General features: G+C 42.0%; 1 protein-coding gene across 4 annotated transcripts in view; it reads right to left on the reverse strand.

Moving 5' to 3' along the window:
• Positions 1–2,065: 2,065 nt before the first annotated feature.
• The window catches only part of C6H10orf143 (chromosome 6 C10orf143 homolog), a 41,363-nt gene continuing 16,780 nt past the window's right edge, over positions 2,066–26,648 (reverse strand). Inside the window, exons 2-6 of one of the 4 annotated variants that reach the window (XR_015552535.1) lie at positions 15,334–15,498; positions 15,162–15,224; positions 11,478–11,710; positions 10,746–10,963; positions 2,066–2,648 (exon numbers count right to left, since the gene is read on the reverse strand). Coding sequence is in view for 2 of the 4 variants with exons in the window: in XM_087432871.1 (XP_087288997.1) it covers positions 11,525–11,710; positions 15,162–15,224; positions 15,334–15,498 (414 nt within the window). In the remaining 2 variants the exon portion in view is untranslated. The other 3 variants (XR_015552536.1, XM_087432872.1, XM_087432871.1) reach the window with 3 other exon arrangements.

Here is a 26,648-nt window from a genome sequence, read left to right on the forward strand (position 1 = left end):
AGACGGTCTCCGCGTAGGGAGAGCGAACCCGGGCCGCTGCGGGCGTTCCTCCCTGCGAGCCCGGCAGGACCCGTGGCCGTACCTCCCGCCGGTCACACCCCACCTGGCCTTTACTGCGCAGATGAAGAGGCTCCCCACACTTACTACAGGCTCTAAAAACAGCCTTTTCCAACACGATGGGCATACCTAGTGTCACAGCTGTCACAGCGATGGCCTGTTCCAAAGTGGAATCTCCTGCCACCTTTAAAATGCAGTTTTCCTACAATGACTTGGGAGAATGTTCACTATATAACATTCAGTTAAAAGTAAAAAGGAAGTCCACCTCTGGATGGCAGTACGCCAGCAGGTCAATGGTGCCAATCTGGGGTGAGTGGTTTTTGTTTTCCTTTCTCTGTTTTCCACATTCTTCTTCAATGAACAAGTATTATTTTTATAATCATAAAAAGCCCAATTAAACCAAAAATGTTTTACCAAAACGTTCATTTCCCTCATATGTTTCAGGCCACCAGGCCCAAAAGGAGGTGGGTTGGGCAGGGGAGTAGAGGCCATCCTTGCGGCTAGAGAGAATTCTGGAGCCAGAGGTGCAGCCAAAAGCCAGGGTCGGGGGCGGGCTGTGACTGCCGGCCAGTGGGCCGGAGGATGCGCTGCCCAGCCGTGCCGTGCTCAAGGATCTCTGCTGGGGAAGCAGGTGGGCTAGAATGGGCTCCGCAGTGTGCACCAAGATGGTTCTGGAAGCATAGAATCTCAGAGCGTTCTACTTTATGACCTGTACTGACTGAAAACGTTGAGGACACGCTGAGGCCACACCTCCCAGGTGCCCTGTGACAAGCCTGTCCACGTTGAGTACTCTGTTCACGGATCTCAGACTTGCAGGAATTCATGATAAAACTGCTGGTTCCCCAAAGTCTGGCCGGCTTCGCTTCCCCTTTTGTCATCTTCACGCTGCTATAAACTTACACGTCCTTTTGCTGTTCCAGAAAAGAATGCCTGCTTTGGTTTTAAGGGGCTGTGGAATGAGGGCAAGGGAAGGGACACTGCGTAGTCACCAAGGCCCTCTGTGTCTGCTCCTGTATGTCACGCCAACAAGCCCTGTGGTCATCACCCCATCTCACAGATGGGGAGAGTGAGGCTCAAAGATGCTAACAACGATTCATCAAGGCCGCACAGCTAGACGCTGTGGGGGAGGAGACCTGAACCCAAGTCTGTCCGACTCTGAAGTAGGGGCGTTTTCCATAAGGCAGGATGACACATGGGGGCCCATTCTCTACAAAAAAGCTTTCAACTCATGTAAACAGCCATGGTGATTTGTGTGCTGCTTCAATTACCAAAACACCTAGCTGTAAGTATGTGGACATCTCCTCTCCCCAAGAATCTCAGGGAAAAGGAACAACTTACACACAAAAAGAAAATGTTGTCCATCTAAGAATTTTCATTTTTTCCATAAAAATTCAGATGTGTATTTCATTTTGAAAAGAGAAAAGCAAACTAAAGCTCTTTAAAAACATATATTTTAAGGCCGCAAATCTCAATCCTCTCTCTCTCACCCGTGGTTGTTTCGGCAGGACTGAGGCTTCCTCATCAAGCCCCAGCTCTGTGATCTTACTCGGGGTTAAATGTCTCGTGACCTCCAAAGATGCTGGGGTAGGAGAGTCTGCTTTCTTTCCTGCCACGAGGCAGTGTGTCCTGAGATTCTGGATAATCCGTATCACTAATGGTACTGTACCAGTTTCCTTTCCACACCTGTCTTCTTCTGTCCCGTCTTTCCTACATGCAAGTCCCTCCATGACTACATACCATTGATTGTTTATGGACTGGGCTCTTCAGAACGTCAATGCTGAGGGACGCTCGCCGGCACAGAACAAGGCCATGTGGATAACACAGTGCGAGCACAGAGCACAGGGACATTGTCCTGCCTCTGGTTTTGGAAGGGTGAAGAGCCTGAGAGCAAACCCAGTGGTTCTGTTGGGACCTTGTCTATTATGTGAACAGGACATCTCAGGAAGCCTTTAGACTGGGGAAAAGGATGCCAGTCTCCAGTCAGACGATACATTGAAAACCCAAGAGAAAATGAGAAATTTCCATTTTAATATAAAAAAGGTCCCATACCCGATAACTTCAGTTGGAGAATTACACAGAACAGATTGGATACGAACATTCAGTAAAATTCAGTTTAAGATTATAGAACATTTTTAAATATAAAAATAAGTCTTTTAATTAAAAAGCGTACAGAAGCAGCCCTGGATACTCCACATAACAGTAGAGAAATACAAAAGCGGGGCTATGCCTGGACATGGTTCCGGAGGCCACAGGGCTCTCAACCTCACAGGAAGCTCGATACTGAGTCTTTTATAACTTCTAAATAACGCAGTTGATCTCCATCTCAGCGGGATTCATCTGAAAGGAGGCTGTAGCGAGTGCTAGCAATCTGCAGGCTCCTGTGAAGTGACGGGGATCCTGGGGCTCTGGTGCGGAGGACGGTGGGATAACCTGACTGAGGGAACAGCGGGCTGCTGTCTGAACAGGTGGACACCCACAGCCATCCATGAGAGACGGGCGTTCGCTGTCACAGGGAGGGTTTGAAACCAAAACTGGTATCTTCCTTTTCCAACTTGCATCTTCTAATGATTCTCAGTATGGTTAAAATGTCCCTAAAATGACAAAGAAGCACATTGTGGGAATTAACTGACCTTGGCTAAATTCATAAACCTCGGCTGTATATTCACCAACACAAAGCACTGCATTTAAAATGACTGGGCTAACACTTGTAAATAATGTATTATTTCTGAGGTAAGTATGTATTCACAGAATATACATATCTGTACAACATTAAAAGTGCGATATTTAAAGCACTTCCTACAGTGCCTGGTACATAGAATGCTCCCAATAAACGTTATTTCTCTTGTCACCTATGAGGGAAAAAAAGAGAATGAACATATCATTTATATATTCATGAAACAGAATTTTTTTAAACAATGTTGTCTAAATACTGAATCAGGATTCACACAAAAGCAAGGGAGTGGGCTCCTCCCAAGGGGGCTGGGGTCTGGAGGTAACCCAGTTCATACAACTCCACCAGGGCCTCTCCTCTTCCCGTCTCCTAGAACAGGCCTTGTGTCTCCTCACTTCACCTGCAGAAATAACTCAGAGAGCCAGATGGCTGGGGGCGGACAGGTGGCCAGACACTCTGCCACCGTGAAATGCGAGGTCTCGTCTAGCATCTAGAAACCTTTGTCACACTTGGCCACTACACCAGTGAAAGGCAGCGTGGCTCCGTGGCCCACTAGCAGAGGCCAGCAGGACAGCCCTGCTCTCCAAGACTGCACCGTGAAGGCAGTGGGCTCCCTGGGCGGGCTGAGGCTGGGAAGGGTGGGGTGGGCCAAGTGGTGGGGGGAACAAAGCAGACCGGTCCATGATGGCGTCCCTGTTTCCTGGAAGGCAGGTGCTGCCTTGAGCCACAGGGGCCAACAGGAGAGACTGAGGCCTTGCAGACAGCAGGGGAAGTGGCACCCAAGCTCATGAGCATCTGTTTCACACGGATGGCTCATTCGGGTAACTGGAAGGAGACGCTACGACGGCCACTGATTCTATCTCACGAGGGTCGAGGAAAGCGTCACACAAGGAGAGGTATCTTGAGTGGACCGTGAGGAGGAGCAGAGTCTTACAAGGTGGGAGAGGGCATCCCAGACCGTGAGAGCAGGAGGAGGTCAGAACGTTCCAGGACAAGAGAAGCTGTCTGTCATGATGTTGCACGTGGGCAGGGATGGGAGATCTGTCTGAAAGGTCTGGCTGCACCCAGGCTGTGAAGGGCCCCGAGTGCCATGAACATAGGTGCTTAGTTTATTCAACGGGCCTGTTATTTGTTTCCCAAAACAGTCTTGGAAGTACATGCGTAAGAGGCATTCCTTTCTGGAAGGACGTTTTGGAAACACTAGACTAAGCAAAATTAAACAAGTTTCTTTATTGTGAGTCTCAGGGTCTTTAATAGTGTAATCTCCAAAGAGTGAGGAAAGGATACAGCATTTCCCAAACTTCCTTGGCCAGGAAACTCTTGTCATGAGACCCTCAGCAGCAGGACGCCAGGTGCGGAAGTGCTGCTCTGGGCGCAGGGAGTTGTAGAGACGAGGTCAGATGCACTCAGGTGCTGCTGGGGAGGGAGCGGAGTGGACAGGGTCAGGAGGCAAGACCCCAGAGAAGACGGGGCCTCTCTCAGGAGAGACGGTGGGGCTGGAGTGGGGAGTACGGGCAATGCTTTTTAACTAACTTCATCATCTTCTTCTTTATCATCATCGTTGTCAACACCACCACCACCACACAACTCAAAAAACAAAGTGACTTTTTTAAGAAGGTCTTCACAGAGATGTCTCACTCCTGCCCCCATCCCCACCTCCCTGGTGCACAGGATACACCTGAAGACATGTTGGAGGTAGAATGAATAAGACTTGGGGACAATTACATAGACAGCCACGTCAACATGAGGACTGAGATCTAGAATCTTAAACACAAAAGAACTTGTAGAAATTGCTCATTTAAACCTTTCAACTTATTCACTCTTCTCGACACATTCCAGTTTGTTAGTGTCCCTCTCAAAGCACAGAGCCACAGTGACACGCAAAGAGGAGCCTGTCCTACCCCTGATCTAGACAAGGGGTGGCACAGGGAGGTCACAAGTCCTTGGACTCTGAGATGCCCAATGGCACGGACCAGCCATCAGAGGCACATCTGACGGTGATGTCCAGGCAGTGAGTCTCTGATTTGATTTGATGACGTCAGGAAGGAGGAGAACGTTGGTTATGCCTTGACTGTAAGTTTTATTGCTGACAACTGAAATGCCTTGCTGGCTGTCTAATTAAGCTTGAAAAGTGATCTGATAAGCAATCGTGGGAAATAATACACTACTTTTGAGAAAACACAATTCCAATATTTGTCCACCAAGCGAGAAAGACTTTTTTTTTCGGTGAGGAAGATTGTCCCTGAGCTAACATCTGTGCCAATCTCCCTCTACTTTTTGTATGTGGGATGCCACCACAGCATGGCTTGATGAGCAGTGCGTAGGTCTGTGCCCAGGATGCGAACCTGCGAACCTGGGCTGCCAAAGTGGAGCACGTGAACTTAACCACTACACCACTGGGCCGGCCCCAGAAAGATGCTTTTTGAAGAGAGTTTTAATTTGTTTCTAATATTGGGATCAAAAGGGACTCAGGTCTCACCGCTTCCAGCTGCTTCCACTGCTGGGCATCTTCTTTCACCGTTCCCTCATGGGCCACCTCTGTATGCACAGCCTTCCGTTTCTTTCATCTCTCTCACTGTGATGATTCCCTCATGGAGTGCTTGCCACAATTCACGAACCCTTTCGAAACTTCCCATTTTACTAAAAACTTCCTGCCTGGGATCTCCTCACCTGCCTGGGGGCTGGCAGGTACAGCAAGGCCAACAGGTACACATCTCACTCTATGAGCGTGTGACGTCACTCCATCTGGGGAGCACATTAACACCCAGACCGGTACCTCTGTCTATAGTAAACCTAGTGACAATTCAACCCATGCACACCGGGTGAAGAGAGAATGTTGCCACCTTTCATTTCCCTTTTGCTAAAACCACTTTTCATTGACATGCAGAGCCTTAGCTTTGTGGCCAGCTCTCTCTCTCTGAGCAACTGTGTGACTTGTGACAGCAGCCCTCTGTGATTCAGTGATTTCTACTATTCCTACCACCACCACTTGCCTGAGGAGTCATTTTTCTTCTTTCCTTAATGGCATATTCATCTTTATGGCCACAAAGCAGTAACCTTTCTCAAGAGAATTCTTCAAAGGCCTACAGTAAAAGCTCAGACTGCTACATCAGTCATCCTTATTTAGCTGGCATGAGTCTTTGTGTAATGAAATATCTTTATAACAAACACCTATGTACACCCCATGCAGATTTCACAAAATTGCATACTTAATTCATCTTCCTCCCCTCCTCCTTGGAGGTGACCAGTATTCTATGGCAGGTGTGCATTCTTCTGTATCAGTCAGAGTCCCAACACAAAACAGATGGTATGAGCAAACAGGAAAATTCATGAAGAGTAATTTATGAAAGGACAAGTCACAAAGCTTTAGAGGGGAGCTGCAAGGGACAGTACAGGGGCTAGACAAAGGGACAGGGGAGGAAGCAGTTACCAGAACCTAGAAGGAGAGTGTGTTATGTATTGCTGGCTTCTTGAGAGGAACAGCAAGGTTTACCAAGGGACATAGCCAAGTCTCCTGCCCTCCTTCTCCAGTCTCCTGCTGTTTCCCCCAAACCCCCCTGGTATCCAAACCCAAAGGGAAGCTGGAAGGCACAGACGCAATCATACTGGTTGACCTCTTGGGCAGAATGCAGAGAAGAATGGGAAGTAGATCTGCAGGGGCAAAGAGATGAGGATACCCAGACTTCTTCATCTGTTTGCGATCCAAAGAACTCAAGAAAACCACAATTAAGAACTAAAGGAAGGTATTCCCACCAAACAGAAAATATCAATAAAGAGATAAAACTTATAACAAAGACCTATAGAGAGATTTTAAAGTTGAGAAATACAATGAACGAAATGAAAAATTCACTCTAAAGGTTAAACAGCAGGTTTAAGCAGGCAAAAGAATTGAACTTGAAGTCAATAGAGATTATTCAGTTTGAAGAACAGAAAGAAAAAAAATTGAAGAAAAATGAACAGAGCCTCAGAGACCTGCAGAACACCACTAAGTGTACCAACATACACTTAACAGGAGTCTCAGAGGGAGAGGGGAGAAAGGGGCAGAAAGAATATATGAAGAAACAATGGCCAAAAACATCTCAAATTTGATGAAAAACATAAATTTACACATCCTAGAAGCTCAATGAACTACAACTAGGATAAACCCAAAGAGATCCACACCTAGACACATCATAACAAAAATATCGAAAACCAAAGAATCTTGAAAGCACAAAGAGAAAAGTGACATATCATGTACAAGGGATCCTCAATAAGGTTAACAGCTGATTTCTCATCAAAAATATGGAAGTCCGAAGGCAGTGAGATGACACATTCAAAGCGCTGAAAGACTGTCAGTCAAGAATTCTATATCCAACAAAACTATCCTTCAAAAATGGAGGAGAGTTTAAGACATCCCCAGACAAACAAAAAGAGAAAATTTGTCACTAGTAGACCTACCCTACAAGAAATACCACAGGGAGCCTTTCAGGTTGAAACTAAAGGACATTAGATAAGTAACTCAAGCCACATGAAGAAATAATGTCACTGATTTTTTTTTCTAGTTATTACCAATGAATAAGAGTCTGTTTTTAGATGTTCATCTTATATTCAGCAATCTTGATAAATAGTAGTTCTACTAGTTTATCTGCACATTTCTTGGATTTTCTACGTAGATAATTACATCATCTGGAAATAATTTGGTTTTTTTCTTTCCAGTACTTACACCTATTGTTTCTTTTTTACTTGTTTCATTGTGTTAGCTAGGAATCATAGTACACTAAGCAGAAGTGGTGACAGCAAGCAAGTTTGCCTTTTTTCCTTCATCAATGGAAATGTTTCCACTAAGTATGATGCTCCTTAACCCTTATCAGGATAAACCTTTCTTTTTTGGTTTGCTGAGTTCTCATCATGAATGGGATGTGGAGCTAACCAAACACTGTTTCTGCATCTATTAAGAGTATCCTTTGTTTTTTCTCTTTTGATCAGACAATATAGTAGTTTTTCTTTTTCTTTTTTTTTTTGTGAGGAAGATCAGCCCTGAGCTAACATCCAATGCCAATCCTCCTCTTTTTCCCAAGGAAGATTGGCCCTGGGCTAACATCCATGCCCATCTTCCTCTACTTCATATGGGACACCGCCACAGCATGGCTTGACAAGCGGTGCATCAGTGAGTGCCCAGGATCTGAACCTGCGAACCCTCGGGCCGCCGAAGCGGAGCATGCGCACTTAACTGCTACGCCACCGGGCCGGCTCCTATAGTAGTTTTTCTAATGTTAAGTTATCCATGTGTTCCTTCATGTAGGATTTTTTTTTAACCTGTAAAACCACCTGAGATGGTAGCTTTTTGATAACTTTCCCCTTGTTATTTCTTCCATTGTTACTGGTTTATGTTCTCTCTTCTGAAGTCAAATTTGGTAACTGAATTTCCTGTGGAGGGAGGTGGAAGAAATCCCCATCGCAATGGCCATCCCAGCTCTGTGCCTAGTATAGCTAGCCCACATGTCCACACAGGCACAGTCTCCTTAGTATTTCAAAGATGTTATACCAAGGTCTTCTAGTGTCTATTCTCACTAATAAGAGGTCTGTTGTCAGTCAAATTATCGTTCCTTCATGGATAATCTCTCTCTCTAGCAACTCTACAGATTTTTCTCTGTCTGTAATGTTTTTCAGCTTCACCACAATGGATACGTGCATACATCATGCCCAAGACTCACCATTATTCTTCAGGCACACAAAAAAAGTACAGACAACATTATAACAAACACTCATGAACCATCACATAGCTTAAGAGACAAAACATTACAGATATAACTGAAATGCCCTCTGTATCTGGAGCCCTCATTCCCTCAGTAGAAATAATCTCATTATCCTGAACTTGACGTTTATCATCCTCAGGAATCTTATCATTCTTCTAGTTAATACGTACCAATGTTTCACATGTTTAAAATTGTTTCTAAATAGTATTCTTCTATACATATCCTTCCGTAATTTCCTTTTTTTAGTTCATCCATTTTCACTGCTGTGTATGATATCTCATATTCCTTCCTTCTGGATTTCCTACTGGACCTCCCATTCTTTCCTCTATGACTCTGAATCACACTTTTACACTTTCTATCTCTTTATCTCTATTGCTGTGTTTTAGATGATTTCCCCAGATCTATCTTCTAACTCACTAATTCTGTCCGTAACTGTGTCTAACTTGATGATTTTTTTTTGGTGAGGAAGATTGTCCCTGAGCTAACATCTGTGCCAATCTTTCTCTATTTTGTATGTGGGATGCCACCACAGCATGGCTTGATGAGGGATGCGTAGGTCCATGCCTGGGATCCAAACCCACGAACTCCGTGCCACTGAAGCAGAGCGCGTGAACTTAACCACTACACAACCCAGCCAGCCTGATGATCTTTTGTCTTTAACTTCAATGACCATATCATTCACTTTTACAAGTTTGGTTTTCTTTTACCTTCCAGTACTTTTTTCATTCTGTCGTCTTCTTTCATTATGGCTCTATTTCTTCTTTAATCATTTAAAAAATTTTACAATACTTATATTTCTAGTGAACTTCAGTTTTCTTTTATTATTTCAGATTCTTGGAGGTCTGCATTCTGTTTGTTATAGTTCCTGACTCCTCCACCCTCCATCACAGTAGATTTGTTTATGTAGTTTATACTGTTCTACTGTGATCTCATCCTCTGTGCGGGCTGTTTCATTTCTGAATCCTGTGCGCTCTGGATGGTAGAACGACGCCTATAGGATGATTCTGCATTCGTCATTACCCAAGACCTAAGGACTTCAATAGTCTGCACCTATTTTTATGTTAATGCTTTGGCTTTTGCTTCTTGTACCACTGAGATGGAATAAACTTAAGAGCCCACACCCATGCATGGCCTGGTATTTTAATTTCTAATCCTCTTTTAAGGTATAGGCAGATCTTCAAGGCTCAGAACTTTACACAATGGTCCAAATTCTAGCTCCCACACCTCCACTGGCCAGAGTCACACATATCTCTGGACATTGGAATTCTAGCCCCCAGCCCCCGGGCTCAACCCAGGACCAAACCCAACAAAGGCCAAGAACAGCCACAAGAGACGTGTTTACATCTGCTGCTCTGCTTTTGTCTCCTTCTCTTATCATATGATTAACTATGTATTTAAAGCTTTTATCTATAGCAGGAGGGGATACACTTGCATTAGCTTAGTCCAATATGCTTATAGGAAGTCTAAATTGCATTTTTCTTAAAGTGCTAACTTTTCTTTTAATCCATTTCACCATCTCCTCATAGTTTAACATATTTCATTCCTAGAGAAAGAAGTTTTTGTTTTGTTCTTCTAGTCATCTGAACTCTCTCTGTCCCTTCAGAGCCTGGAAATGATCTAAACAACACAGTTAAAGTTTTTAAATGAAACTATTTGTCTGGTATCCATATTCCAGAGAAAACGTTTACTGTCAGAAGCTAAATCTGAAGATTTTGTCAGTGAGTCTATTCAAACTCATCTATTTTTGGATTCGCATTTGGCTACACCAACACAGCCCAACTCTTCTCTTGGCCAGCTGCTTACTCCACAGTTTGAATAATTCAGCCCTGTGTCTTAGCCAAGAAACTCTCATTGTGTCTGGGAACGCCGTCCACAAAGACCCACAAGGTCACTGCCACGCTTCTCAGAGGGTGTTAGAGTGAGCGTGAGGATGCTGGCACACGGGCTGCGAACACACAGACCAGCCAAGAAGAGCAGAAAGAGGAGAGGGTGTCGTGCGAGCTGGGGCCCAGCCTGCCTATCACCACGGGGCATGGCAGGCCCACCACTTAACCCCTGTGGACCTCACTTCTTCATCTGTAAACGGATGGGGTTAGACCGATGAACTCTAGGACCCTCTCCAAACTGAGGGGAAAAACGCATGCAGCACAATTTGATTCTTACAGAATGATCAATGAAACTCCCGTTGACCCCTCCATGGTTTGTGTTTTCCTCTCTCAGGACACAAGAATAAAGGACTGACAAGAACTAGCTGTTGCTGAAACAGGATGCAAAGAGCGAACCTCTGCACATCGGTCTTTCTTCATCTACGTCAGAACGTCGCATTTTCATCCGTGGCCTCTGTCCCCGGCTCGACGCCTGGGCCTGCAGCATCAAGCATAGGTGGCACTGCTGCTGTCGCCACAGGCGCGGGAGAAGGCAGAAATCTTGTTTACACCAGGTTCCGGGTCCCTTCCTGCTTCAGTGCAGTATTTATAGGTGCTACAGACATGGGAAGCAACTACCAATAACACAGATAGGGAAATAAAATAAATATTTTAAAGGTCACCATATGAAGATAAAAGAAGTACCAAGAAAAAAGTGTATCTATTTAGAATCAGAATAATAATCATACTTGGGCTCCTCCTGCTGTCCCTATAGGAGAAAACTAAGCCCACACAACAGCCTTGGACCCAACACCCCCTCGCTCGCCCTCTATCTACTCCTGCACTGCCAGCCTCTCTGCCCTGCCACATACACCCCCTGTTGTCAGGCAATGGATTTCAATGTCAAAAAGTGAATAACACAGAGCCTCACTAAGCTTACCCCCTTAGTATTTGCCCTCAACACTAATGAACAGGCTGGTATCCAAAATCAGTGCTGCGGAGCCGGGGGACTAGTCCACAACACCAAACGGTCATGTCTGCATGTTGGCTTTTAGGTAGGAACTCACTACTAGTTTGGGTAATACAACCCAATAACCCCAGATAAAAGAAACCAAAGGAACACCAGTGATGGGCAACATTCAATCCCACCTGTGATCTGCAATTTAACCGCAGGCTCTCCACACCACCCGTGGGACTCACAGTGGGGACTGGCTCCACAAGCACTCCAAAGCTGAGGCTGCTGGACTAAGAGCCCGAGCCCTGAGCCCTGAGCGCGGGTCAAGACCCAGGGCCCCGAGGCCTATGTTTACAACAGCAACCTTTTTTCTTTTTTCTTTCAGGAGAATCTGTCCACTCATCAGCTGATGAGCCCAGGTAGGGTCCTGTCAGAAAACAGAAACCAATCTAGGTATTTCAAACAGAGGGAATTTAACGTGGGATTTGACTACACAAATGATGGAAGAGAAGAGAAGCCACACAAGGGCAGGCGAGACACAGTGGGAAGCCTCACCTTCAGGCTGAGAGGACAGGGAGGAGGACGGTGACCACAGAGCCCAGGCACCACCCAAGAGCTGGGACCATGGGGGGACATCTCTGCAGGAGCTGGGACCCTGAGAGGCTGCCCTGGGGAAGGGATGGAGAAATGCCCTGGCTTCCTCCCCACCCTCCTACCATGCTCCAGTGGCTAGAAATGCAGTTCCCACAACAGGGAGCAGGGGAGATGAAGGTGGGGACACAGCTGAGAGAAAGGCAACTGACTGTCACACTGACTCAATAAAACCTGAGGGTGGCCCCTTCCCTGATGGACTCCAGCGCTGAGGAGCTACAGAGTGTCAGAGACCAGATGCCCCTCGGAAAACACGAGGCGAGGAAACAGCACCTTCCACCTCAATGAACATCCTAAATCTGTCCTTCCTATAGTTTTCTGTCTTATATATTACAATGGCCCCGCTTTTCATGTATCTTCTTTTGATTATTTTAGAGAACTTTGGCAGTCTTGTTAGGTTTCATTTAATGGATTTGAATTTGCAAAGAATACTGTGATTTCCACGTTACACTTGGCTACCACGGACCCCTGTGCCAAGCAAGCTGAGCTGACCCGAGAAAGGAAGCCTGCTCTGAGCTCACAGTCCAGCTTTGCAACCATTTGTGGAGGAAAGGAAGTCTGCCAGTTACAGTGACCATTGGCACTGCCTCCAGACTTGCACACTGGACGGCACACAGCAGAGAGGGCAGCCTGACCCTGGGAGATGGGGGGACACCCTGCATGACATAACACCAAGACCCACCACAAGAATAGAGAGGATGGTTTCATTCCAGTTGTCAGTAACATGAGCAAGGTGACTCAGGGCAAAGAGGAGATGTTCCTAAATAGTAACCAGTACCAGGAGCTGATCCTTAATAGTGATCACTGTAAGAAACTATGTCAGCAACTACTGAAACTGTAATCACTGTAACTTGAAAAATGAATTTGAGAAGGTCTACAGAAAAAGTCCTTGCGTATGTGAGAAGTCAAGTCCTTGCATACGTGAGAAATGACTCATGGTAAAAATAAGGAAGAGCTCAGGAACAGAAGGACAACAGGAACTCAGGTGCCGAGGCAGCCACGCTGAGAATTCAGAGCAGAACTGAGGGGACCAGCTGATAGCCTACTGTGACAGGTCAGAATACACCAGAGAACTAGGATACGAAGCTTATTGGGGAAAAGCACCATATAAGCTGAGAATCATATGCAAGTTTCCTGTTAGGAATCCCACACAAACTACTCCGACATAACCTTTGCTTCTCTTTGACCCCAGGTTGCCACCCTGGGTCAGCTACGGGAACTGTGGGCCAGGACAGGGGGTGCGCTCGTGTGTAAATGGGTACGCATTTGTGAATGGAGCTGTATTTAATAAAGTCTTCTGAAATTTGGAATTGCTGCCCATCGGTGAATTACTGTGAAGCACTTCTCCCTGGGATCATGCATTCCTAAAAATACTATTTGCTTTTTATTTAACACTGAACCTTTTGACGTTCTAGAATACAAAAATAGTGTCTTATTATTTTAAAAGCTTAGGAGGGAAACTAGCCATATTATTAGAAAAAGAAGATATATGCAGCTATAGTCTGTTCAAATATCAAGAGGTGTGACTTTTCAAATTCACATTTCAATCTTTATTTACATAAGACTTTTAGAAATAGTGGGTGTAAATATTAAATCACCCAAGCCTGGGTGAAATTTTATTGAGAATAACTACAAATAAAGGGAAACTGATTTTTTTAAAAGTTGGTTTCTGAAATTTAGATGAAAAGAATATCAAGCATTAACAAAAAAATGATATATTTACATATCAACATAGGTTTTCTGCTCATAGATTCATTTCCAGAGGCAAGCTTGGGGAATTACAAAGGAAGGAAAAACCCTAATCAAACAGGTACTGTTGTTCAAACAGAATATTAGCCAAAATGATCCAATCAGTTGCTTGAGCCAAATTTTTTTCCTTTAAGCCATTCATGCCAGAACACAACCTCTCAGAGAATTAAGAATCCATATTACATTCCAAGTGTTTGCCCAACAGATAGGGGGATTTGAAAGATACATTCCATGGAAAGAGGAAGAGAATAAGGATGGTTACTAGTCACCAGCATTAAAGCAATTTACCCATAATGGGGTCAGATTTCTCAAGGTAAATATCATTTATTTGCATTCTGGGGAATGTCTGGCAATTGTATGAATCAACCTAAATATAGTAAGTTCAAATTGCTGAATTTTTTATTTCACCATTGTTCAGAATTACCCCATGGAATGCAACACAAACTGTGGAAATTTTCCTGAAAAGAGAGCACAAAAAGCACACCTTCACGGCACGAGTTTGACAGTAAGCTTTGTTTTCATATTTATCCAATGACTTTAGATAATCAGAGGTTCACGTGGGTGACAGCTGACACGGTTTTAGATCTTGGTTTAAAACAAAAATCATTGCCTTTCACTGTAAAACACAGTAGCCTGCAGTGTGTCAACTGAAGATCTCTATACTTTATTGACTCAATCTTTCACTTATCAAAAACAGAGCAATATGTTTCTCTAAAAATCTTTAGGGGGCAATCGCAGAAATACACAGACACACACACAGACACAGACACACACACACACACACTCCTGGTTTCTGTGTAGAAATTAAACACAATTCTATTTTATTGCAATATTAAGATTCCAAATTTAAAATTAAAAAAAAACCCCAGGAATTACAGAGGTTATCAAAGACATATTAACTTGTTCTTAGAATAAGCTCAAAATTAATAACAGAGGTATTATTATGCTAATGTATCCTTTATGATATTCCACCCCATCGGAAAGATTGAGCATCCACTCAGGCAGTGTTAGACCTCCCTTTACTTTGAATTAATGGTGTGAATACTGTGTTTCTCCTTCTGAAATCTGCAGTTTATGTGAAGTTTATGGAAACATGAAAGAAAAGCTTAAACAGGGAAAAGAAAAAACAACACTGATTCCCATTTGGATAATTATATGAGGGTAGATCTTTTCTCCAAGATGTTTTTAAATGATCTCTATTTCAGTGATATCCAGCCGCCTGTTCCCTTCCCTGAACACTGCTTTTAGAAAGAATTTTAAATGTATTTTCAATTTCTATTTCTAATTTGAAGCTGGATATAAATTAGTTTGCACCTCAGTAGAATGCTAAGAAAAGCTTAAATCAATCTGCACCTTTTTATTTACATCCCTCATTCCTTAGAAACATAATTGCCATTTTTATTAACTTTGTTTTATGGATCTAATATTTAAAAACAAGTCTATCTTTTATGTCACAGCAAGAAGGTTAATGCACTTACAGATTCTCCCGCAATACATCTCAGGCAAGGCTGTGCCGAGCTCCTTCCACCATTCTGAGCAATCTATTTAACAAATCACAGCCACAGATGTTATCAGAACAATGATTATTTACACTTTTTATGAAAATATTTAAATGGGTTCACAGCTGGTTTGGTGGGAACAGGAACCTACCCCCGTACTTGGTCGCCCCTGGCCGCTCTCTAGCCGTGGTGCAGGGGGCGGGCCTCTGGGCTGTGACTCCAGCTTCTCAATGCTCCAGAATGCCAGGGGGCCCGCCTCCACCTGGGGGCAGCGCCACTCCTGTGCAGCTGCTTCTAATCTCCTGCACACCCGTTTCTGCAACAAACAAAATTTCACTTGAGAGGCCTCATAAAGCACACAACACTCTAATTGAATTTGCTTTCTGAAAACTTCAGCTGCAAATATAGACCCCTGTGGAGCTGGGAAAGTTTATAGGACGTTTGAGGAGACAACTTTAAACTTTATCTTTCAGGAGTAACCACCATCAATTACATTTAACCTCATTATTTCTAGCATTGTCTGATATTTACTTAGCTTTATAGATTTAAAATAGTCATTTTAACAATTTTGGCCAAAACTCCTATAATGAACTATTGTGACTGGTTTACTGATATTGAAAATGTACAAAAACCTATAAATTCTGTTCAAGAAACTAGTTATATGCTTCAACACATTTTGCCTAGTATTAAGTTACAAACTTTCTTAATACAATATGAATAATTCACATGTGAATAATTCTTTCTCTTACTGACACTGAAGAACAAATTAATGTTATTTATTTCAAAAGTTGCACACACAGTCCATAACAGATAACCTCCGGGAAAGTTAGCATTTAGTTTTTGCTTCCCCGTGAACTAAAGAAGATAAATTACCAAAGCAATCTTCTAATGCTAAAGGCAAAATTATTCACTCTCAAAGTCCCAAGACTTTGTGTATTTTGCGGGGTAACAATATTTTCACTGCCACAGAGGTGCAGAGGTGGGGGGACCTTGGCAAATGGCCATGGAGTCGCCCTTCGCCAGATGCCAGTGCTTGTCTCGGGGTTACGGGGCCAGACAGCAGGCCCGGACGCTGGACAGCTCCTGTCCGAAGCAGAAGACACTTCCTGTTAAACCAGCAGTTCCTCAACTTCCTCAGTCACTTGCAAACCATCATCATTATCTGTGTCAAATTTGTTTATTATCTGTACTAGTATTTGCTTAGTATTTTCCAAACTGACTTTTTAAAATTTAATGGATTTATTCAATAGAGAAACCTTATATCAAGGGTTTAGACTGCTAATTTTACTGTTCTCTAACACGTCTTAAAAGAGATACTTAAAGATTAAAATGAAAAATGTTGAACTCTGGCCCCTTAAACCAGGCAGAATAATCTTTTGGGGTAAGTGCTTGACCTCCAGGTGGCTGAAGACAAGGGAGACCATGTAGCTCACCTACTTCCCTACAGTTCTTCCCAAACAAAATGAAACTACAGAAAGGGCAAAAGTAAATTCTACATCAAACTATATCCCTGGCATAACTTAAAGAGAGAGAGTGCCGAAATTTGAAAATAATGCTAGTAAAAAGAGAAAAGCCACCAAACCCCAGTGTGGGGTCCCCTCGTGCTGCCAGCCCATACCCACAAGGTGGGCTCTGTGGGGAGCAAGGCAGAAGGAAAAACCACGAACAACAGCAGAGGGGCACCAGCATGGGGTGAGCGTGATCTGCATCCCTGGGAAGCCCACTACAAACACGGAAGAGCTCAGCAAGTCCCTGAGCAGACCAGAGCATGGACTCAGGGAAGGGATTCCACAGTCCACACAGTTTAAATGGACAGACACCATCTGAAGAGGGATCCTTCAACTCATAGTTTCTGGGGAAGAAAAAATGCAAAAGAGGAAGGGAGAAGTGCCCTTTGGCAACTGGGTAGTGAAGATAAAAAGAACCAGGGAAAGTTTAGGGTCCTGCAAAGAAGGAGGACCATAATATCAGGAGACTCACACTCTCCCCATCAGTCACCAAAACAACAAGTGTGCAGCACCTGGACTTGGTCAAACCAACACAAGAGGCGCCACTGGACTAGCAATCTTGTAAAAACACCGCAATACCATAAAAATGTCCTCCTGAAAAACAACCATGAAGCAAAAGAAAACTGTAATCCAACACCCTAGAAACATAATAAACAAATTCAAACAAACATCTGAGGATACAAAAAACCACCTTGAATTAGAAATGTAAAATTAAAGACAGAAAGGGACAAAACAGGGAGAAAGGAAGAGAGTTGAATGAGCTCAGGAAAGTGACGGAAGGGAAAGACAAAGTCATCGCAGAAACGAGGCATACATCACAAAGCACCCAAAGAGAATAGATTCAAATGAAGATTAATAAACGGTACCGAGGAAAGACAGGAGCACGACCAAGAGGAGGAAAATGACATAAAGACAGTAAAAAGGGCAAGGTGAAAGCAGCAGGCATGGGAGACAAAGAAGGAATAACGCCCATAAATCAGAGCTCCCGGAAGAGGAAAACAAAACAATAGAGCAAAGCTGATACTTAGAACTATCATTTAAGAAAACTTCCAGAAACAGAAAAAGAACAGGATCTGAAAATGTGAGGGCTCACAGGGTGCCTGGGAAAATTAACGCAGAATGATCAACTCTGAGACACATCCTAATGAAACTATCAGATTTCAAAGATAAAATCCTCAAAGCCCCTGGGAGAAAACATCAATGAACTTGCAAAAAACTGGACCAGCAATCAGGCTTTTCAAAACCAACACATAAGTAAGACGACAACGGAGCGACATTTTTTAGAAACTCAATGAAAGAAAGTATGAACCAAGAATTTTAAATCCACAAGCTGTCCTTTAAATATCAAGACTACAGAAAACAGTTCTCAACATACATGAATTTAGAGAATACCTCACCCATCAGCCCTTCTGGAGGATTCTACGTGAGGGTATGTTTTATCTAACCGAGTGATGGCTGGGAAAATTCCAGCAAAAGGATTCATGGTAAGCATTTAAAAGTATTTAGATGTACCTCTAGGACTAAAATAAAAGTGGGGTTAGGCTGAAAGACTAATACGCAAATACTGTACACTGTGACAAAGCAGAAATGGGAGATGAAGGAAGAAGAGGAAAAATTCTGATTATGTATATGCCAATATTGTATAAGCAATAGGTGCATGTTAAACAGTACCAGAAAAAACTGATAAATCAGACAGTAAAGACTTAAATAACAGATTACTAAGGATATTAAAATAGGTTTAAATACAAAAGTAATCACTAGAAAATACACATCCTCCGAAATCCAAAATTAAAAATCCCAATAAAAGATCAAAGAATACAGATCTCATGGAGAAAGAAACAATATAACAAAATATACATAATTATAAAATATTATGATAGAGTGGCAAGCAAACAAATCAGTCATATGAATAAATATTAATGGACTTAATTCACCTATTAAAAGAAAAAGGTTTCTAATTTGACTCACAGAACAAGACCCAACTATATGCTGTATATAAGAGGCACATCTAAGAAAAAGTGATTCTGAAAGGCTAAAAATTAAAAGGTGGACAAAGTTATACCTGACAAATGAAAACAAAAAGAGAGCAGGAGTAGACCAAATAGAATTCAAGCCCCAAAGTGTTAAACACAACAGAGGACATACTTAATGCTAAAAGCCAGTTTACAGTGAAGACACAATGTTTGTGAACATCTATGCACCAAATAATACAACCACCACCTCCTTTATGAAGTAAACACTACAGGAGATGAAAGAGATAGTTAGAAACATACCAATCCTAGGAGATTTAATACATCATTCTCAGTACAAGGCAGAGCAAGTGTGCAAAAAATAAGTAAGGAGATAGAAGATCTAAACAACGTTATCAATCAAGGTAGATCTTATGAATATGCACTGAACTCCACACCTGATAATAGAGAATATGCATTCTTCTCAAGAACCTAAGGCACATTCACAACAACTGATCATATATTAGGTCACAAAGAAAACATGAACAACTTCCATAAGGTAGAAATACTGAAAACAACACTTGCTGATCATAATGCAATAAAACTATACCTTATTAACAAAAACAAAAAAACAGAAAGGCATTTCCACCCGGATATTTAAAAATTCTATTATTGACTCTTAGGTGAAAGAGGAAATACAATCTGAGAGTACAGAATTTTAAAAAAATAATTATCAGAACACTACATATCAGAATCTATGGAATGCATTTAAAGCAGTAATCAGAGAAGAATTCATTATACTAACACTTTTATAAATAACAGTGAAAGAATAAAATTAACTAATAAACATTAGCTCACAAAAATTAGGAAAAGAACAACACAGTAACCCAAAAGAAAACATGAGGAAGGAAACAGGGAGGGAAAAGCAAATTCATGAGGGAGAGGTTTTCCTACTGAAAAACAGTAGATCTACCTAATAAATCTAAATCCTGTTTTTTGGGGGGGTGGGTGGTGCTGGTGGTGAATTAACCAAATAGACGAACCACTAACTAACCTGATCAAGAGAAAAGGCGAGAAAGCACAAATATAGACAGTAAGAAATGACACGGGGGAAATTATCAACGAAACAGAAGAAATTTTAAAAATTGTTGAGAGACTACTTTGCAGATCTCTATGCAAATAAATTAGAAAATGTAGATGAAATGGACAACTACCTAAGGAAATTCAGATGACCAAAACTGACCCCATTAGAGTTGGAAATCTTAGGCAGATGATTCCCAAAGAAGAAACAGAGAGGGTTATTAAGCAAGTACCCCACAAGAAGCACCAGGACCAGACGGCTTCACTGGTGAATTCTACCGAACCTTCAGAGACCAGATAGTCCCAACACTCTACATAAGTTATTCCAGAGCACTGAGAACAAAGGAAAACATCCCAACTCCTTTTATGGAGCAAATATAACACTGATAAACCAGATAAAGAGAACAAAGAAAGAAAACTACAGACCAGCATCACTCATGAATATCAATGCAAAAATATTAAATTAAATACTAAACAGAATCCAACAACACACTAAGAAAACTACATACCGTGACCAAGGAGGACTTTTTCCAGAAGTGAAAGATGTATTCAATATTAGGATATCTACCAGTATCACTCACCATATTAATAAACCTAAGGAAAAAATAATAGGATCTCCACAGAAACTGAAAAAGACTTTGATAAAATTTAAAACCCATTTATAAAAATTAAAGAAAATAGGAATTGAGGGTTATACTCTTAACATGACAAAATATACACACTTTAATCCTAAAGCCAGTGACTTGTATTCAAGGGGAAAGACTAGCAGCATTTCTACTAAGATCAGCAACAAGGCAAGGATGCCCACTCTCCATTTCTGTTCACCATTGTCTTGGAGGTTTTATGTGACCCCGTATCACTACAAAAGAGAAAGCAATCAGAGGCATAAGAATGGGTAAAGAAGTCAAACTATCCATTTGCACATGATATTATAATGTATATCTGGAGACCCCCAGAGAATCAATGATAAAACTAACTCAAACAATAAAAGAACCCATTGAATAGCAGATACAAAATTAACATAAAAAATCAACAGCCTTCAAATATAAAACAATAAGAAAACTCCATTTAAAATGATGGCAACAAAGATTAAATGTTTTAGAATAAATTTATTAAGAATTGCACAAAACCTATACAAGGAGAATTTAAAACATTCTTGAAAGACACAAAAGTAGATATGAACAAATGAAAAGGTATCCCCTATTCTTGCACAGGATAACTCTACATTGTAAGCTGACAGTTCTCCCTAATTTATAAACTCAACGTAAAAATACCAATAAACTATTGCATAGACTTACACCAGTTGAATCTAAAGGTCACATGGAAAAACAAACATGCAAGAACAGCCAGGAAATCCCTGAAAACACCCACAACTACTGGACATTAAAACATACCATAAAGACTATAATTAAACATAGTGGTCCTGGTGATAAGCAGACAAGTAGGCTAGTGGGATAGAATAAAAAGTCCAGAAATAAATCAGAATGCATATGGAAATGCAGCAGCGCCAGTCACTAGGATAAAGATGGGCTCTTTAACATATGGTGGTAGGACAAGTGGGCAGCCATTTGGAAAAAGGTAAAATTAGATCTGTATCTCACACCATATACAAAAATAAACCTCAAGTGGATTAGGGATCTAAATGTAAAACACTGAAACTATGTCATTCCTAGAAGAACAGGTGGGTGAAGAATCGAAACTTGGTGTAGGGAAAGACCCCTTAACTATGACTCAAATCCAGAAGCAATAAAACAAAAATTGAGAAATTTAACTACACAGAAATAAAAAAATATCTGCAGGGCAAAACAAAACACACCCCACACAAAGTCAAAAGATAACTGACAAATTGGAGGAAAATATTTACAACGTATACCATGGAAAAAGTGCTAATAACCCTAATATATGAAACTCTCACAAAAACCAAGGGAAAAAGAACCAAAAACCCAAAAGAAAAATTGGAAAAAAGACATGAACAGACAATTGAGGAAAAAAGTTATAAAAACGGTCCCCAAACAGAGGAAAAAATGTTCAAACCCACTCATATTTAAAGAAGTGCAAATTAAGACAGTAACAAGACACCATTTGTCACCTATCAGACTGGCAAAAATTTTAAAGTGTGATGCAGACTCTGCTGGTGAGGCCGTGGGAAACAGACATTTCCCACACTGCTGGTGGAATGCAAATTCTGCAGGGAAATTTGGCGATAGCTAACAAAGCTACATACACACTTTTTAACCCAGAACTGATAGCTCCAGGAATCCACCCTACAGGTATACCTACAACAATGTGAAAAAAAATGCACAAGGTTATTCACTGCAGCGTTGGTTAAATTGCAAAACACTGGAAACAACCCAAATGCCCATCTGCAGGAGAGTGACTGCAAGAATATCTATAATATGCTATCCTTATTCTGTCAACTGCTGCAGTAATCATATTAACCATCTTCATGACTTTTGTAAATAACCCTCTGTCTTCACTTAAGTCAGATGAAAGTATTGAAGGAGATAAGACAAGGACCTAGATCTCTGGTTACTCAGGATCTGCTCAATCTCTGTACTGTAAAACGAGGCATGGTGCGTTAAAATCGGTCTACTGACAACTTTCAATATCTGGGCTAAAGGCAAAAAGTGGAAATATTAAATATGCCCCGTGTCATTTTATACATATGTTTCAACTCCCCCCCCAGTAACATCATAGTCGGTGAATAGCAATATTATTATTTCCCTTGCTCTCTCTGAATAACATCAGACCTGCCAAAAAGGAAAGCAAAGGGACACGGATGGATGACGATGAACTGGAACCCATACTTTCTGGGTGAAATCTAAAACATTCTGGAACTACATTCTAAACCATCTCTGTGTGGGGCCAAATGACACTTGGCGCATTAAGGTCAACAGACTGTGATCCATGCTAACGAGCTGACATTCTTCGAGTGGCTCAGGTGGTTGGGGGATGGGGTCCCTACACCCTGAGGCGAAAGGGGGAGCCATGCTGGCACCTAGGTGGTCAGTGAGGGCTGGGCACCTCGAGGGAATGTGGGGATTACCTGCTTGGTGGCCCTCAGCCAGCTGAGTGGATTAAATTACTCATATTTTCTGTTATTTACTGTGGATTATTGAGATAATAATTGCAATTGAGATAACTGCATGTGATATTGACCTGCAAACCTACTTGGTAAATAGTCCAGTTATCATGGATTGGCCTGGACCAAAGGAGAATGAGGGCTGCAGAGGCCTTTAACTCCGGGATGCATGTGTGCTTACATGATTCGCTCTCTTTTACTCCCTTCTAGAGAGGATCTGTCAGCCTTCACAAAGGCAGATGAAGATTTGCTGCCCAACTAAGAAGACACTTGCACTATATAAACAAAATTAAAATCCTGAGTATAGACAAAGATCCCATTACTTAACAATAATTGAAGATCAATTGAACAGCAACCTCACCAAAGAACAGCTGAAACAGGAACATGCTTGGACAAGAGAAGACACTTGAGAAGATGCATGAACTAAAATATAAAATATGGATCGTGGTGCCTCAATGATGGAGCAAGGCTGGCGCAGGTCTTGGAAGCATGAGCTGTCCTCCACTGACGAGGCGTAACCATGCCCTTGTTGCCATGGACTTGTTCCTTTACTGGAAGAGATGGGGCCCAGTGGGCGTCACGGGTGAGGTGCAGGAGAGGGAGGGGTGTTAAGGGCTTCACAGTTGGGCAGAAAGGAAACTCAGAGCCTCAGCTTCCGTGCGATGCGAGCGAGCCCTCTAGTTTCAGGACGCCCCTGGGAACACAGTGGCGAGCCAGTGCACGGTGGGGGCGAGCAGAGAGAGCACAGGCTGGGCCGGCCCGGCTGTCGGCTGAACTCGGGCACGCGGCCACCTCTGGAAACCCATTTCCCCACTTTCTGTGCTTGAGAGGAATGTGGAGGACAAAGAAAAAAGATGCCAGCTTCTTGGAACTCTTCTACAGAAAAGCACGTATAAGAAAATGGTGCATTCTTAAAAATTAAACACCTTGAATCCAGCATATATATGTTAATATATGAGTTAAGCATATATAATCCAAATTAGAATACCAATGTAAATCATTAGAACTCAGTAATGCAATTAATGGTACGTCTTCTTCCTGTCTCCACACACACACACACACAGCCCCTAATCTTTCATTTTGAAGGTATTTTGAGAATTTTTATTGACAATGGCCTTTACTCTATTTTTGCTTTTTTTTTTTTTTTTTTTGTGAGGAGATCAGCCCTGTGCTAACATCTGCCAATCCTCCTCTTTTTTTTTTTTGCTGAGGAAGACTGGCCCTGGGCTAACATCCGTGCCCATCTTCCTCCACTTTATATGGGACGCCACCACAGCATGGCTTGCCAAGCAGTGCGTCAGTGCGCACCCAGGATCCAAACCAGCGAACCGCGGGCCGCTGCAGCGGAGCGCGCGCACTTAACCGCTTGCGCCAACTGGCCGGCCCCGGGCCTTTATTCTAAAGATTATTTGTATTATAAATGTGTAATGCTGGCTAACTGAGTCCTAGTTATCAGAAACAGTTTGCTGAGTGAGGTTTTTTACTTTAGTTTAGTTTTAATTCTACCACAGATGAGAAAGTTTACTTTTGCTGGAGTAACTGAAACGGACGTCCACCAGCCCTGAACACAGAAGCGTTAAGCTGGATGGAGGGAGATTAATAAGACCCTAAAGAAGCTGTGGTATATATACACAATGGAATACTACTCAGCCATAAGAAACGATGAAATCCAGCCATTTGTGACAACATGGATGGACACTGAGGGTATAATGCAAAGTGAAATAAGTCAGAGGGAGAAGGTCAAATACCGTATGATTTCCTTCCTTAAGCAGTAGATAATAACAACAATAAACAAACACATAGGGACAGAGATTGGATTGGTGGTTACCAGAGGGGAAGGGGGGAGGGAGGAGGGTGAAAGGGATAATTCGGTACATGTGTGTGGTGATGGGCTGTAATCAGTATTTTGGTGGTGAACATGATGTAATCTTTGCAGAAATAGAAGTATAATGATGTACACCTGAAATTTTTACGATGTTATAAACCAATGTTACTGCAATAAACAAAAAATTAAAAAAAAAAAAAAAAGAACATGTACACAGATTTACATATCCCACCCAGGTCTCTCTTATGCTTTCCCTGACAAGGTGGGATCTCACTATTACAAATATATGTTATCTCCTCTTTGTAGCAACTGCCACAATAGCAGTTTTACGTTTGCTCCTGTTGATTGTTGATTGTCTCTATAAACTGTAAGCTCTGTATGGCTCAGAGTTTGTATCCTAATACCTAGCATAGCAGATGCTCAATAAATATCTTTGAATAAATGTTAAATGCAAAAAAAAAAAAAAAAGACCCTACAGACCTCCGTTGAGAAAGAAAGTATGGTTTCCATCAAGCAAAGATTTCTCCTCGATGACACTTTCATTTGGAAAGCGAGCTTGCACTCTTCGAGGTTTGCTTTCCACAGCACAATGAAATCTGGCCCCGTGTCAACTACAGAGCAGACCACGAGTCACGATGCCTGCCCTCCAGCCCCGTGCTACCAGGGTACATGAGGACTTGAACCCAATGGATCATGACATCTCAGTGCTGCACCTTATTCAGCACTGGCCATGTTTTAGAAGACTCCTCGACTCACTGTGCACGGGCTTTCAGTCCACTCGTGACCACGTCTAGTTTGGCAAAGAGAAGGCCATTTATGAGGGATGAGCAAGGTAAGGCAGCGGTCAGAAGAAAGGGTGCCAACCTACTTCTATGAGAGCTAGTTATCTCAAGGAAGACATCAGAGAAGAGCCAAGAAAACCACTCTTACTTCTAACTAAAATAAAAAGACATAAACACACATACTAGACTTAGTGAGGATTAATATTAGGCTTCAAGATTTACCAAGTGCACTATAAACCTAAATTATACTCCCTATGAAAATTAGGGATCTTATTTACTTATGACAGGTGAAACATAACAAATGTCCCTTGCAATTATAAAAACGACAGTTTAGTGTTTCCACATTTATTTCATTTGATCCTCACAGTAATCCTGTGACATAGGAAGGGCAGGGAATTAATTTCTATTTGTAGATGAGGAAAGTGAAGTCCAAAACCCTAACTAACTTGCCTGAAGTCTGGTGATGTGAAACGACAGAGCTGGGTCTTCATGCACTTTCAGTCTAAGTGGGGAGATGAGACTGAAAAATACAACTAAAGAAGTACCAAAAACTAAACAATGTACAAAAAAGTTTTCAAAATATAATGTAATATAAACTTAATATTAAATCTACAGTAATCAAGATAGTGTGGTACTGTCATAAGGATAAACATACAGATCAATGAACAGAACTGAGAATCCAGAAATAAACCCTTACATTTATGGTCAATTGACTTTTGACAAGGGTGCCAAGACTATTCAATGGAGAAAGAACAGCCTTTACAAGAACTGGTGCTGGCATGATTCAATAGCCACGTGCAAAGAAGGAACTTAGGGCCCTACCACACACCATACACAAAAATTAACTCAAAATGGATCAGAGACCTAAATGTAAGGGCTAAAAGTATAACATTTTTAGAGGAAAACATGGAGAAAATTTCTGTGATATTGGGTTACGCAAAGATTTCTTAGATATGACACCGGAAGCATGATCCATAAAAGAAACAAATTGATAAATTGGACTTCATCAATATTCAAAACTTTTGGGCTTCAAAAGACACCATTAAGAAAGTGAAAAGACAAGCCACATTTTTGGAGAAAATGTTTACACATCATCTATATGATAAAGGACTGGTATCTAGAATACATAAAGAAGTCTTTCAACTCAACAAGAAAACAACATAATTTTTTAAATGGGTAAAGGATTTGAATAGTAATTTCTCCAACAAAGAGATACAAAAGGCCAATAAGTACACGAAAA

This window comes from Ceratotherium simum, chromosome 6 (assembly GCF_057802395.1).
Source record: "Ceratotherium simum simum isolate JZ-2026a chromosome 6, ASM5780239v1, whole genome shotgun sequence".
NCBI lineage: Eukaryota > Metazoa > Chordata > Mammalia > Perissodactyla > Rhinocerotidae > Ceratotherium > Ceratotherium simum.